Source organism: Podarcis cretensis (genome assembly GCF_951804945.1).
Source record: "Podarcis cretensis genome assembly, chromosome: 15".
Lineage (NCBI taxonomy): Eukaryota > Metazoa > Chordata > Lepidosauria > Squamata > Lacertidae > Podarcis > Podarcis cretensis.
In genome coordinates, this window is record NC_137185.1 from 22,852,773 (window position 1) to 22,867,011 (window position 14,239).

The 14,239-nt window shown below is 46.5% G+C and overlaps 1 protein-coding gene across 1 annotated transcript in view; it reads right to left on the reverse strand.

The window, feature by feature from the left end:
- SORL1 (sortilin related receptor 1) overlaps positions 1 to 14,239 on the reverse strand; it is a 115,585-nt gene that overhangs the window by 81,192 nt on the left and 20,154 nt on the right. The window contains exon 2 of the mRNA XM_079954896.1: positions 1,454 to 1,570. Coding sequence (XP_079811022.1) covers positions 1,454 to 1,570 — 117 coding nt within the window. The remainder of the gene's footprint in view (positions 1 to 1,453; positions 1,571 to 14,239) is intronic.

The following is a 14,239-nucleotide window of genomic DNA, read 5'->3' on the forward strand; positions in this document are numbered from 1 at the left end:
TTATACTGAGCTGATAAAACATAATTACTTTGAAATTTGACCTTCTGGTTTCGTTAAAGATTTCCGACTCCTCCCTGCCCACTCCCAGTTCCAAAATGAATGATGTCGTGCAATCTACAGGAATGGTTCCTATAAAGAGGCCCTCTCCCCCATTAAAGATAAAGGTAAAGGGGCCCCTGATCATTAGGTCCAGTCGTGGCCGAATCTGGGGTTGTGGAGCTCATCTCGCTTTATTGGCCGAGGGAGCTGGCGAACAGCTTCCCATGACTAAGCTGCTTCTGGTAAACCAGAGCAGCGCACGGAAACACTGTTTACCTTCCCACCGGAGCGGTACCTATTTATCTACTTGCACTTTGACGTGCTTTTGAACTGTTAGGTTGGCAGGAGCAGGGACCGAGCAACGGGAGCTCACCCAGCCGCGGGGATTCGAACCACCGACCTTCTGATTGGCAAGTCCTAGGCTCTGTGGTTTAACCCACAGCGTCACCCACGTCCCAGCCTCTCTCCCCATTACCTCCCTCTGATTCCATACCATATCCTATCCTATCCCACAATGCACCAATGTGTTAAGTAGCTGAGGAGAGACTGCGGCAGAGGAAGAAGCTCAGAGGAGACAGTGGGAATGGAATCATTTTCCCAGGAGGAGTAATATTTAATGACAGCTTTTTCTAGTAAGTTGCTGATAACTCCAGTATCTTTGCAACTCCCTGTGCAGTAGCATCCTTTTCAAAAGACAATTGGAGCCCTGCTTTTTCACTCATTTGTAAATGCCAAAGGAAGCAGCAATTGTTTCCTTGTTTTATTCATTTGCAGATTTATAAACCTCTCCGTGCCAAAAGTGGTGTACAACAAGGCAGCTTACAATAAACTAAATACAACTGAGCCATGCCTACCACAAGTACAAGTTAATATTGCCTAAAATGATTGGGGCACACTTTGGGGAGAGCCTGAAACGGCTTCGATAGCTGCCTACTTATCAAGGCCTATTTTATTATTTCATCTCATTACCATACTGTTTAATTGTTTGTTTGTTTGTTTGTTTGTTTGTTTGTTTGTTTTAAAAAAACCCTCTAAAGTGGTTTATATAAAGTATGCATTAAAATTACTAATAAGTCAGAACTTAAAAGCAATGACCCCAGAGTGAGGGGAATCACAATATAAATTAAATCCATAGTTTAAAAGATATGCTATAAAATAAAATTACATGTAAAAAATACATGTCAGCTTTACATAATTGGCTATACTTGCCTACATGAAGAAGATTTTAGCAGGGTGCCAAAAACAGTACAAAACAGAAATTAGGCACTAGTTGGAAACTGATTTGAGGGCTGGAGCATTAATCCATGCCAAGCAACTAACTGTGTCAAAGTTTGGTTATCTGTGTTATTTTCCACCTTAAACTTATTTTATAAACAAAAACAGAACTCCCCCCCCCCCAGACATAATTACTTACATCACTTAACTTGGGGCCTAGGAAGGCTAAGCTATCACGTGCCAAAGCGACGATGACGTTGCTCTTCTCTCCAGCCCAGTGAACGACCATCTGGTTGTGGGAATCATTCAGACTGACCTGGGGAAGCAGAAGAAAGAAAGAAAGAAAGAAAGAAAGAAAGAAAGAAAGAAAGAAAGAAAGAGTCTTGTTAAAAGAACGTCCAGTGTGAGTTTCATCACATTACAGCTGCAGTCAGACTGCATTTTATCCCATTTTCATGACCTTTCCTTACCTGTTCTTCACATTTTATGTTCTTTCACCTGATGTGAAAGCCACTTCCTGAAATCTGGCAAAAGTTTGGCCCTCGATTTTGTTTTGTTTCTGTGGGGTGTGGGGGAATCAGTTTGCAACCTTTTTAACCCTGAAAATCTCTGGAGGCTGACATAATTTAGAATGCTGGATTATTTGATTGTTGTTAGCCGCCCTGAGCCCAGCTTCGGCTGGGGAGGGCGGGATATAAATAATAATAATTATTATTATTATTATTATTATTATTATTATTATTATTATTATATAATATGAGGCAACATACCAACATACAGTTCTTTCCCACCCTTCAAATTTCAGCACAGTCTGCCAGTGTATTGATCAAAAAGCCACAATTCATAATCATAATCACTAGCAAACAGGTTTAGGGGTAAAAGATTAAAACCAGCACTCTTAATTGAACCCAGAAACAAACTGGGAGTCAGGGAAACTAAAACCAGCATTTGCAAGCAGCCGTTGTGGCTTCCAAACGCTCTTCTAGGGCAGCTCCAAGCAGAGGGTATTACAGCAGTTCAAGTCGAGGCTAAATCAAGGCGTGTACAACAGCGATGAGATATTTTTTCGCCCAAGAAAGTGTGCAGCCTATACTGTTCGTCGAAAAATAATCTGATGCACCAAAGGAGGGCAGGGGGTCATTACCAGGCAATTTCCGCACAAACTTTCTCGTTTCCCAGGATTAAAAAAGAAAACAGAATAACGCGCCACTTCTCTGCTCTATTATCACTTCACTTCCTCAGGTCTCTGGCTCCTGGCCATTCCTTTCCCACTATTTACTCATCAAGCCATCTGCATCAGGAGACAGGGACTGTCTCCCACGAGGCAACTACAAACCTGTTTGTTACATCATGTGGAAGGTGATGCTAAGAGAAGGCACTCTGGAGACAATGGGCTGCAGTCGAGGAGCTCACCTCCCCTGAAGGACCGCGCATTTCCAACCCTGCTTTTGCTAGAAGGCTTCCACTTAACGATTTAATTCCTGTTTCATTAAAAACCCGCAGCTGAACCACCTACGCTCTTCAGAAGTGGTACCGAGCAGAGCTCAAGTATTAATGCATGTTAAACACTCCAAACATTATGAACGATATCAAAGCCAAAAACCTCTTTTCAAGGAAGAGCTGGGCTGCCGCTCAACGGTTGTGAGAACAAGCCCATAGGGGATGCTTTTGCCTCTCTGGGTTACGTCAAGACAAGCAAACCTCGCTGAGGGTCTTTTGATGCTCGGCCTTGATCTCATCAGAAAGCTTTGCAATCAAAGCGTAATGAGAATGGAGTTCTGGTTCAAGCGGAGCTTTTCAGTTCCGAGCCTTATGACAAATGAAAAAATGAACACATTGCTATGTCTGGATGGTATCCATCTGAGAGCTCTTTAAAACACACACACCTCAAATTAGATACTGCTAATCTTCTCACAGCTCACTGGAAGGACAGATCGTGAAGCTGAGGCTCCAATACTTTGGCCACCTCATGAGAAGAGAAGACTCCCTGGAAAAGACCCTGATGTTGGGAAAGATGGAGGGCACAAGGAGAAAGGGACGACAGAGGACGAGATGGTTGGACAGTGTTCTCGAAGCTACCAGCATGAAGCTGACTAAACTGCGGGAGGCAGTGGAAGACAGGAGTGCCTGGCGTGCTCCGGTCCATGGGGTCACAAAGAGTTGGACACGACTAAATGATTAAACAACAACAACATAAATACGTAAGTTCTCCAAAGCTGGGCTGCTGTACCCAAGGTCTGGGAAATGGCCAGTGTATCCAATGTTTAAAATATCTCTTAGATCCAGGACAGTAGGAGCCAGTACAGTCATACCTCGGGTTAAAGTTGCTTCAGGTTGAGCGTTTTCGGGTTGCACTCCACAGCGACCTGAAAGTAACGGAACCCGTTACTTCCGGGTTTCGCCACTCACGCATGCGCAGATGCTCAAAATGATGTCACGCGCATGTGCAGAAGCGGCAAATTGCGACCTGCAGACACGGGTTGCATTCTCTTCAGGATGCGAACGGGGCTCCGGAATGCATCCCGTTCGCATCCAGAGGTAGCACTGTACTGTCCCACACAAGTTGACAGGAAGTTTTAAAGATAAAATTGCCAAGCGCATCTTATTTCTTTATTTGTAGGGGTATTTCTGTCCTATGAAATACCTATGTGCTAGAAAATGGGTCGGCAAACTAAGGCCCGGGGGCCAGATCCGGCCCAATTGCCTTATGGATCTGGCCTGTGGAGGGTCCGGGATTGGCGTGGGGATTCTGATCATTCGGGCTGCGCCATTCCTACACACACACACACACACACACACACACACACCATGGCAGCGCCTTCTCCCTTCCTCCTCCTGGCTTCTCCCCACCCTGCCTAGAGGAGGAAGTGGGCTGGGCTTTGTTGAGCCGCAATTGGCTGAGCCCCATTTTAAGCAGCCCCTCTCCAGAGCCAGCCCTTTCATGCCGCTCACTGTCCCTCCACTGCCACCGCCAGCCCCTGCCACTCACAAGGCACAGGTAAGCAGCCACTGGGGCTCATCCGGTGCTGTGGAGAAGGGAGGGAAGAGTCGTGGGGGGGGGTCTTCAAAATATAGTCCAGCCCCCCAACAAGGTCACTCACCCGGGGCTCCTGAGTAAACTTAGTTTCTGTGGGATAAAAGGGCAGATTCTAGAATTTTAATTAAACTGTAAACCACCCTGTGATCTTTGGATGAGGGGTGGGATAGAATTATTATTATTATTATTATTATGCATTGTGTAAATATTATCTTCCTTTTGTCCTGAATCTACTAATGGTCTGTTTCACTCTCTTAACTAGAAAGCCTGGCTCCCCACCACATCAGCTGCCTATATATCCCACAATTTTAGTACATCCACCAAACACACACATACACACCAAAAAAACCCCCCCACCACCCATGTGCATTGCCGCCTCTTGATCTGACCCATGGTAGGGTTGTTTAAACACAGCAAATGTCAAGACCAATCATTATTTTGCTGCTTCAAGGCCTTGGCCAAGATGTCTCTTGAGGCGTCTTCCAACTCAACGATTCTACACTTCTAATTTATTTATGAAGATGCCTGTCTGCCATTTAAAGAAAGAAAAAGAAAAAGTTATGGGCAAGCTCTTATGTTGGATGGGGGGAGAGGGAGAATCTGTGTGCATAGGCTCAGTTGCACTCATTCTGTCTGTTGCTTGTGTCTGTCCCAGATCCTAAACCAGCCGGTCACCCTGCTGTTACATCAGGTCAACACAACCGCTCAAGGGAATCCTAACACTCAGATGGAAAAAAGAGAGATAAGGACATGGTGCGTGTGTGCCTATTAGCCAGAAAGAGTAGCAGAGGAACAAAATTACCAGAAAGGAAGGATTAAAGGAAATTGAAAACCATGTGAATTAGTTAAGGAATATTTGCAGAACACTCTTGCAGTAAATATATATAGATATACAGTGGTACCTCGGGTTACATACGCTTCAGGTTACAGACACTTCAGGTTGCAGACTCCGCTAACCCAGAAATAGTACCTTGGGTTAAGAACTTTGCTTCAGGATGAGAACAGAAATCGTGCGGCAGCAGCGGGAGGCCCCATTAGCTAAAGTGGTGCTTCAGGTTAAGAACAGTTTCAGGTAAAGAACGGACCTCTGGAACGAATTAAGTACTTAACCTGAGGTACCACTGTATACAGATGATACACGCACATGTCTCTATTACAGTGCCTAACAAAAAAGAAATTCTGAAGTCTTATAGCATGACGCTTCTGAAATATATATAAATACATTTGCTTTGAGGACTCCTCCAGTTGGGAAATGCTGTCTAATTCTAAGAAGCCCACTTCAACAAATAACACAGCAGGGCTCTTCTTTACGTTCTTGTGAGCTGTGAGACAAAATGCATGTTTCCACGGGAGAGATTTGCAAGCCCCTATTTTTTATTTACCATTCATTACATCGTGTGCAAGTGCAGGAAGTGTGCCTTCCTGTTTCTTCTTGAACCTGTGCATATCAATTAATGTCTGTACCAGTGACCTCCCCTACGTAAGAAGGGGAAAGAAACCGAAACAAATCTTGACAACTCAACCACTTCCCAGCATGGCACACTGTCAACAGTAAGGGAAACTAAGCGAACAGAGGAGCATGTGCTAAAAATAAATCCATCTGGAGTGCAAATATTATCGCAGGATTAAAATCTCCCCCATAGCATGATTGCAGGGAAACCAGGTCTGTTTCCCAGAAAGCGTGGATCCTGGCCCCCTTTCAGTGAAGGATGGAAGTAGTACCGTATTGGCCTGAATACAAGCCACACTTTTTTTCCTTCCATATTCTGACCATGAAAAGTTAAAAAGTACGGCTTATATTCACGACCTTACAAAAATTGGCTTGGAGCGGCAGGCTTGCCCCTGGGTGTTGCCTGGTTTTGGCTGGGCTGGCTCCCTGAGAGGGAGCCAGAAGGAGGCAAGGAGGAAGGAAGGGAAGAGAGAGAATGAGGTCTGCTGCTAAGAGGAGGAACAGGAGATCCAGCCTCTGTGCTGGGACTGGCGCTAGCCTGAGATGCTGCCTGGCTTTAGCCCGCTGAGGGGCATATGAGTCCTGCCAGCAGCCACCTCTTTTCACCCATCCCGTTGGGGGGCCATAGTGGTGCTGACCCTCTGGAAGTGCTGCTGCCTTCCGCTGCCGCTGCCGAATAATAATAATAATAATAATAATAATAATAATACGATGAAACAATAATAATAAGAAATTTTATTTATACCCTGCCCTCTCCAGCCAGAGCCAGGCTCAGGGCGGCTAACACCAATAAAATTTAAGTGAAAACATAATAAGAAAAAAGAAAAAGAAAAAACAATTTAAAATACAGGTTAAAATGCCATTTAAAATGCAGCCTCATTTTAAAAGCCATAACCGTAAGGGGAGGTGCTGCCTCCTTGGCCCCCCTTGGCCCCTGCTCCTCCTCGGGTATTAATTTTAAAGGTGCGGCTTATATTTGGGGCAATACGGTAGCTGAGCCTCAATACTAACTTCCCCCAAGGAGGGTAATCGTCTTAGAACACAGACAGGCAACATGGTGACTGTGAACTCCGTGACACTGGACTGCAACTTCCGTCAGCCCCAGCCAGCTTGGCCAATGGTCAGAGAAGATGGGAGCCCAGCTCAGGTCCTGCTCCTGTGCTTCCCATAGGCATCTGTTTGGCCATTGTGAGAACAGAATGCTGGACCAGAAGGGTCGTTGGCCTGATCCAGCAGGACTCTTACGTTCTTAAGAGAGTTGGAAACCAGCATCTGGAAGGTCCCGCATGGGCTACAGCTGGGAAGAGAGACTGGTTGCTAAACCACTCTGTGAACTATAGCTCTGTGGTGTCTCCTAACCCCTCTCAGCATTTGAAGAAACTATAGTTCCCATGATTCTTGGGTGGGGGGAGCCATGGCTGCTTAGAGCAGCTGTATACCATACTTCCCACACCACTGGGGGATTGTAAACAGCATAAGAGGAAAATTCAGTATACAGTGGTACCTCTGGAGCCCCGTTCGCATCCTGAAGGGAACGCAACCCGCGTTTGTGTGTCTGCTGGTTGCAATTCGCCGCTTCCATGCATGCCCGTGACATCATTTTGAGTGTCTGCACATGCGTGAGCAGCGAAACCCGGAAGTAACACATTCTGTTACTTCCGGGTCGCCACAGAGCACAACCCAAAAATGCTCAACCCAAAGCTACTTCAACCCAAGGTATGACTGTACAGTGGTACCTCGGGTTACAGACGCTTCAGGTTACAAACTCCGCTAACCCAGAAATAGTACCTCGGGTTAAGAATTTTGCTTCAGGATGAGAACAGAAATCGCGCTGCAGCAGCGGGAGGCCCCACTAAGGAAAGTGGTGCTTCAGGTTAAGAACGGACCTCCAGAACGAATTAAGTTCTTAACCCGAGGTACCACTGTACTTAGATCTATGGGGTGGGTCTGGAGGCTGCAGCCAGTGCAGAATGCAGCAGCTAGATAATAATAATAATAATAATAATTTATTATTTATACCCCGCCCATCTGGCTGAGTTTCCCCAGCCACTCTGGGCGGCTCCCAATCAGTGTTAAAAACAATACAGCGTTACATATTAAAAACTTCCCTGAACAGGGCTGCCTTAAGATGTCTTCTGAATGTCAGATAATTCTTTATCTCTTTGACATCTGATGGGAGGAGGAGTTATGCTAAGACCAGACCATGTCATTACCGAGGAGGCAGGTTTAGTCGTTGTTTGAGGACTATCCCTGCCTCCAGGTCTGGTCCTGACCGGAAGGATACAGTAATCAGCAAGGGAAACCCACATGACCTGAAAGTGTTGCTGTGCAATGCCAGGTCAATGATGAATAAAACCACTGCCATCCACGACCTGATTGTGGATGGAGGATTTGACCTGGCATGTGTGACAGAGACCTGGTTGGATGAGGCAGATGGGCCTGTCCTTGCCGCTGCTTGCCCACCAGGTTTCTCTTACGCACAGCAACCCAGGTCATGTGGGCGGGGAGGGGGGGTTGCAGCGATTTTTAGGAAGTCATTAGTCTGCACCAGGCGTCCTATTGGGAAGACCCAGTTTTCTGAGTGCATGTTCTGGAAGTTGGGCAATAGGGGCAGTACAGGATTCCTACTGGTGTACCGACCTCCCCGCTGCACCAAGGATTCCCTGCCCGAGCTGCTTCAGGTCGTGGCGGATATACTCCTGGAGACACCTAGCTTGGTTGTCCTGGGGGATTTTAACATCCATGCCGACACGACCTTACAAGGGGCAGCTCGGGACTTCGTGGAAAGCATGGCCTCCATGGGGCTGTCCCTGAATAAGTCTGGCCCAACTCATAGCCACGGACATGCCTTAGACTTGGTGTTTACCTCTACGGATGTTGGTGATCTGACATTAACTAAAAGCGAAACAAAAGAAGTGCCATGGTCAGATCACTTCCTGGTGCAACTGGACTTCTCCGCAGCCCTTCCCCTCCGCAGGGAGGTGGGACCGATTCGGATGGTCCGCCCCCGCCACTTAATGGATCCAATTGGCTTCCAGAGAGTGGTAGGGGATGCTTTATCCCAAGTTGATGGCCTTTCAGCTGATTCCCTGGTGGCACGCTGGAATGCGGAGTTAACCAGGGCTATTGACTGTCTGGCTCCGAAGCGCCCTCTCCGATTGCATGGAGCCCGGACAGCCCCGTGGTTCTCCCCGGAGCTGAGGGTGATGAAACAATCGTTGAGACGGCTAGAGCGCCGGTGGCGGAAAACTCATTCTGAATCAGACCGGACACAGGTTAGAGCTCAACGTCGAGCCTACCAAGTGGCAATGGCGACGGCGAAGAGGGCCTTCTTCGCCGCCTCCATTGCATCTGCAGAAAACAGCAGCAGGAGACTTTTTCAGGTGGTTCGCAGTTTATCGGAACCACCTGTACCACCGGGGCCTGGTAGGGACCCCAAGATCTCCTGCAATGCTTTTGCAAAGTTTTTTGCAGATAAAATCGCTCAGATTCAGAAGGAAGTAGACTCCACAGTGGGAGCAGGGCCAGGGCGGGAGAGTGCTAGAGTTCTGTCTGGTCCTGTTATATGGGATCAATTCCAATCTGTTACCTCCGAGGATGTGGACAGGCTGCTTGGACGAGTGAAACCGACCACCTGTCTTCTTGATCCTTGCCCATCCTGGCTGATAAAAGCGAGTCGGGAAGGGCTGGGCGATGGGCTTTGCGGGGTGGTGAATGCTTCCCTCTGTGAGGGAGCCTTCCCAGACCCGCTGAAAGAGGCGGTCATTAAACCGCTTCTTAAAAAAACATCTTTAGACCCGGCCAATTTGGCCAACTATCGCCCAGTCTCAAATCTTCCATTCTTGGGCAAGGTGATTGAGCGGGTGGTTGCTGAACAACTCCAAGCACGCCTGGAGGAAACGGACCATTTGGATCCCTTCCAATCGGGATTCAGGCCTCACCATGGGACTGAAACTGCCTTGGTCGCGCTGGTTGATGATCTCCGGCGGGCTAGGGACAAAGGTGAGAGCTGTTTCCTAGTTCTGCTGGATCTCTCAGCGGCCTTTGACACCATCGACCATAACATCCTTCTGGACCGTCTAGAGGGGCTGGGAGCTGGGGGCACTGTTATACAGTGGTTCCGCTCCTTCCTCCTGGGCCGTGTTCAGAAAGTGGTGGTGGGGGATGAGTGTTCAGACCCTTGGGCCCTCACTTGTGGGGTACCTCAGGGTTCCGTCCTCTCCCCCATGCTTTTTAACATCTATATGAAGCCGCTGGGAGAGATCATCAGGGGGTTTGGACTGGGTGTTCATCAGTATGCAGATGACACCCAGCTCTACCTCTCCTTTAAATCAGAACCAGTGAAGGCGGTGAGGGTCCTGTGTGAGTGCCTGGAGGCGGTTGGAGGTTGGATGGCGGCTAACAGATTGAGGTTGAATCCTGACAAGACAGAAGTACTGTTTTTGGGGGACAGGAGGCGGGCAGGTGTGGAGGATTCCCTGGTCCTGAATGGGGTAACTGTGCCCCTGAAGGACCAGGTGCGCAGCCTGGGAGTCATTTTGGACTCACAGCTGTCCATGGAGGCGCAGGTTAACTCTGTGTCCAGGGCAGCTGTCTACCAGCTCCACCTGGTACGCAGGCTAAGACCCTACCTTCCCGCGGACTGTCTCGCCAGAGTGGTGCATGCTCTGGGGGGGAAACTTCCACCAGCATATAGTATCTGTGGGATCTCTGCTGGCTGCCAGTCTGCTCAAGGCTTTAGTACCAGCTTTTGGGGGAAAGGCCACAGCTCAGTGGCCCAGGTTCAAACCCAAACATCTCTAGGCAACATCCCCTGTCCGAAACCGCAGAAACCCAGCTGCCAGTCAGTGTAGACAATATCAAGCTCGACAGAGTAATAAAGCAGCTTCCTATACAGTGGTACCTCGGGTTACATATGCTTCAGGTTACAGACTCTGCTAACCCAGAAATAGTACCTCGGGTTAAGAACTTTGCTTCAGGAAGAGAACAGAAATCGCGCAGCGGCAGCAGGAGACCCCATTAGCTAAAGTGGTGCTTCAGGTTAAGAACAGTTTCAGGTTAAGAATGGACCTCCGGAATGAATTAAATGCTTAACCCGAGGTAGCACTGTATTAAGTCCTATACAGCTCAGGACCAAGTTACTTGAGAGACTGCCTCACTCCTTATATGCTAGCAGGCCACAGCTTTCTGCAATGGAGTTTCTCCTTCAAGGTCCTAAAAAATATCAGAAGTCTGATCCACCATAAATCTGAGCAGGGCCTACTAAGAGGCTCCCCTTATTGTGTCATACAGCATCTCCATTGGGATTAAGCAGGTACCCACTATTTGTCCTTTCCGGAAACAATCGAAGCCGTTTTAGATTCTACAAGTTTTTTTCCAAGCTGGGTGAACAGATCTCTGCCTCAGGTGTTGTTGTTAAACCTATCTGTAGTTGTCATTTTCTGTACTTTCAAAAAAGATCTTATTAGTTGCTTTTATGCAAACTGCCTCGAGGTCAATGTGGAAGGTGATTCACAAATTGGTGACATAAATAAATCCAATCCCTGGCATCCCTAGGTAGGGATGTCGAGCTGCTGCCTGGAACCCTTGAGGGCTGCTGCCCGTCAGTGTGGACAATATTAAACCAGATTGACCAGGAGTCATCAGCTGAGAGCTTATTTCACCAAATGTGAAATAACTACGCCAGGTCCCAGTTCAAAAGACATGATGCAGCCATACATCACCATAGGTTTGGAACGAAAGGACTAGTGGATTGCTGCCTCAAGACCTTTCTTAACTGCATGCTGCAGAACGTAGCTGGAAGTCTCCCAAGCCACCTTCTCAACAGTGGATTGATCAAATTTGAGAGCCTACCTAGCATTCTGTACAAAGCCGCTCAGCAAAGTGCAACAAGCAAGGAATTATCAAAGGTATTGCAGCCCCACAATTCTATTTATCGCCCGTGTAGGACACACGCGGGTGGCGCTGTGGGTTAAACCACAGAGCCTAGGACTTGCCGATCAGAAGGTCGGCAGTTCGAATCCCTGTGACGGGGTGAGCTCCTGTTGCTCAGTCCCTGCTCCTGCCAACCTACCAGTTCGAAAGCACGTCAAAGTGCAAGTAGATAAATAGGTACCGCTCTGGCGGGAAGGTAAATGGCGTTTCCGAGCGCTGCTCTGGTTCGCCAGAAGTGGCTTAGTCATGCTGGCCACATGACCTGGAAGCTGTACGCCGGCTCCCTCGGCCAATAAAGCGAGATGAGCGCTGCAACCCCAGAGTCGGCCATGACTGGACCTAATGGTCAGGGGTCCCTTTACCTTTACCTAGGAGAGCAGAAGTTTCTGACCACAACCCAGGTGTGTTCAGATGCCAACATCTTACTCTGACTGTGATTCAGGGAGATTCAAACTTTGCAGAACTCCATTAACATTTCTTTAGAGCTGCTTTATTCTAATTGTTCCGCCCATACTAAGAACCATAATCAGTGACAGGCCCTCCTCCCTTAATTAGTGGTTTTATTGCTTTGTTCTCTGTGTTCTTCCGTTCTGTGGCCCGTAGTTATTTCAAAATATAATTCCACATTTCTTAAATATAGCAACTGCTGGTGTTGACGGTTAAAGCCTTAGATCAGGGATAGCTCACCTCTGGCCCTTCAAATGTTGCTCAATGACAGCACCAATCATCCCTGACTATTGGGCTGCTGCCAGTCTGTGTAGACAATATTGATCTAGACTGGCCAACGGTCTGACAGTATAAGGCAGCCATATGGGTACCTGCATCTTGATAGAAGGGCCCGAGCTCAGGAGTGGGGCATCTGCTTCATATATAGAATGTCTTTGGTTCAAACCACAGCATCTTCAGGCAAGTCTGGTAGAGACCTCTGCCTGAAACCCTGGAGAGCTGCTACCAGTCTGTGCAGACAATACTAAGTTAGTTGGACCAATGACCTGGCTCAGCATTATTAATTTTATTTCACTATTATATAATTGCAATTCATTTATCAATAGCCTTCTAAACTTCTGTCTCAATGTGATTCACACATAAGATACAAAAACACAAACAACAAATAGATTTAAACAAGACTTAAAACTCTAACAAGTAGAGCCTCGTGGTACAGACTCATTTAACAAGCTGGGGAAAAAATGTATTCATTTGTTTCCAAAAAGTGCAGAAAATGTTTGATTGTAATAAAACCTCAAAGCTGTTTACAAAAAGAAAATAATAATAAAGGTATTCGGGGCGGGGTTTTTTAAAAAACTTTAAAAACAGCTATTTAAGGCAACTTAAACTGATGGAATACGTGCAGCTTGCAGACTTATAGAATAAGAGAACAAGAAGAATGCAAGTTTTTAAAAGACTGGAAAATGTTTACTGAATATATAGGTGAAATTTGTGTTTATTTTAAAATGCTGGTAGCATTAAGATAAATTCAACAGTGTAAATAAGTTTTGATGGATGTAACAATGAATTATTGAATTGTTTGGTTCATGTAAAATATGCAGGGGTGTATAGTATGGTATGCAAAATGAACCACGGAAGGAGAAGAAGGGGAGTCATTGATTTAAGGTTGTTTAAATGGATATTTTGAAATGTAATTTAGAAAATTTAATAAAAATTATTTTTTAAAAAACCACAGCTACTGAAAACATTCAAAAAATAATTTAAATCAACGATAAGTTAAAGACCATATTAAAACACATTATATATGTCTGGATAGACTTGCCAAAACAATGTTGTTTTTAGCAGGGCCGAAAAGAGTAGCGTGAAATCACCTGCCTGGTGTCAAACAGGCAGGGAGTTCCACAGTTTCCCCATCTCTGCCAAAACCAGTCTGGACTCCAGATACCGGAAGCACCAGAAAGGACTTTTTCAGTTCTGACCCTCACACTGTGTGCCTGCCCTAAAGGGATGATGAATTGTTGCCTTTCTGGCCAAGACCAACACGTTTCACAAGACATCCAACAATTGACTCATATCAACCGCTCTTTGGGGGAATAGCTGGTTGCCATTTTGAGGAAGTGCTGTGGGGTTTTTTATGCTGCATGATTTTATATCCCATATCAAATGTTAAGCAATCGCTTGTTACCTTGTGGGTGTTTTAAAACACAGGTCGGAAGGATTCAAATGTTTTCACACATGGAAACAAACAAAAATAAGCTTAGAAGCTGGTCACTTTTCCCTTTCAATTGTACAGGTGAGGATTTTCTTCTCATAGGAACCTCAAGAAGTCCTCTCCCCTCCCGCCTTTTCCAGCAACTGGCAGTCAGAAACATGTGTGACAGAGAAAGCCATCATGCTTAACCACTGATGTCATGCTTGCAAGATGCTTGCATGACAATCTGCATCTGTATTAGATTTTTTTAAAGGACGTTTTTTAGCATTTGTTTGCCACCCTGGGCCCCTATGAAACGAAGGGCAGGAGATACGTTAATCACAAATAAATCATAGAATCTTAAGAGTTGGAAGGGACCCAAGGTTCATCTAGTTCAATCCTCTGCAATGCAGGAATCTCAAATAAA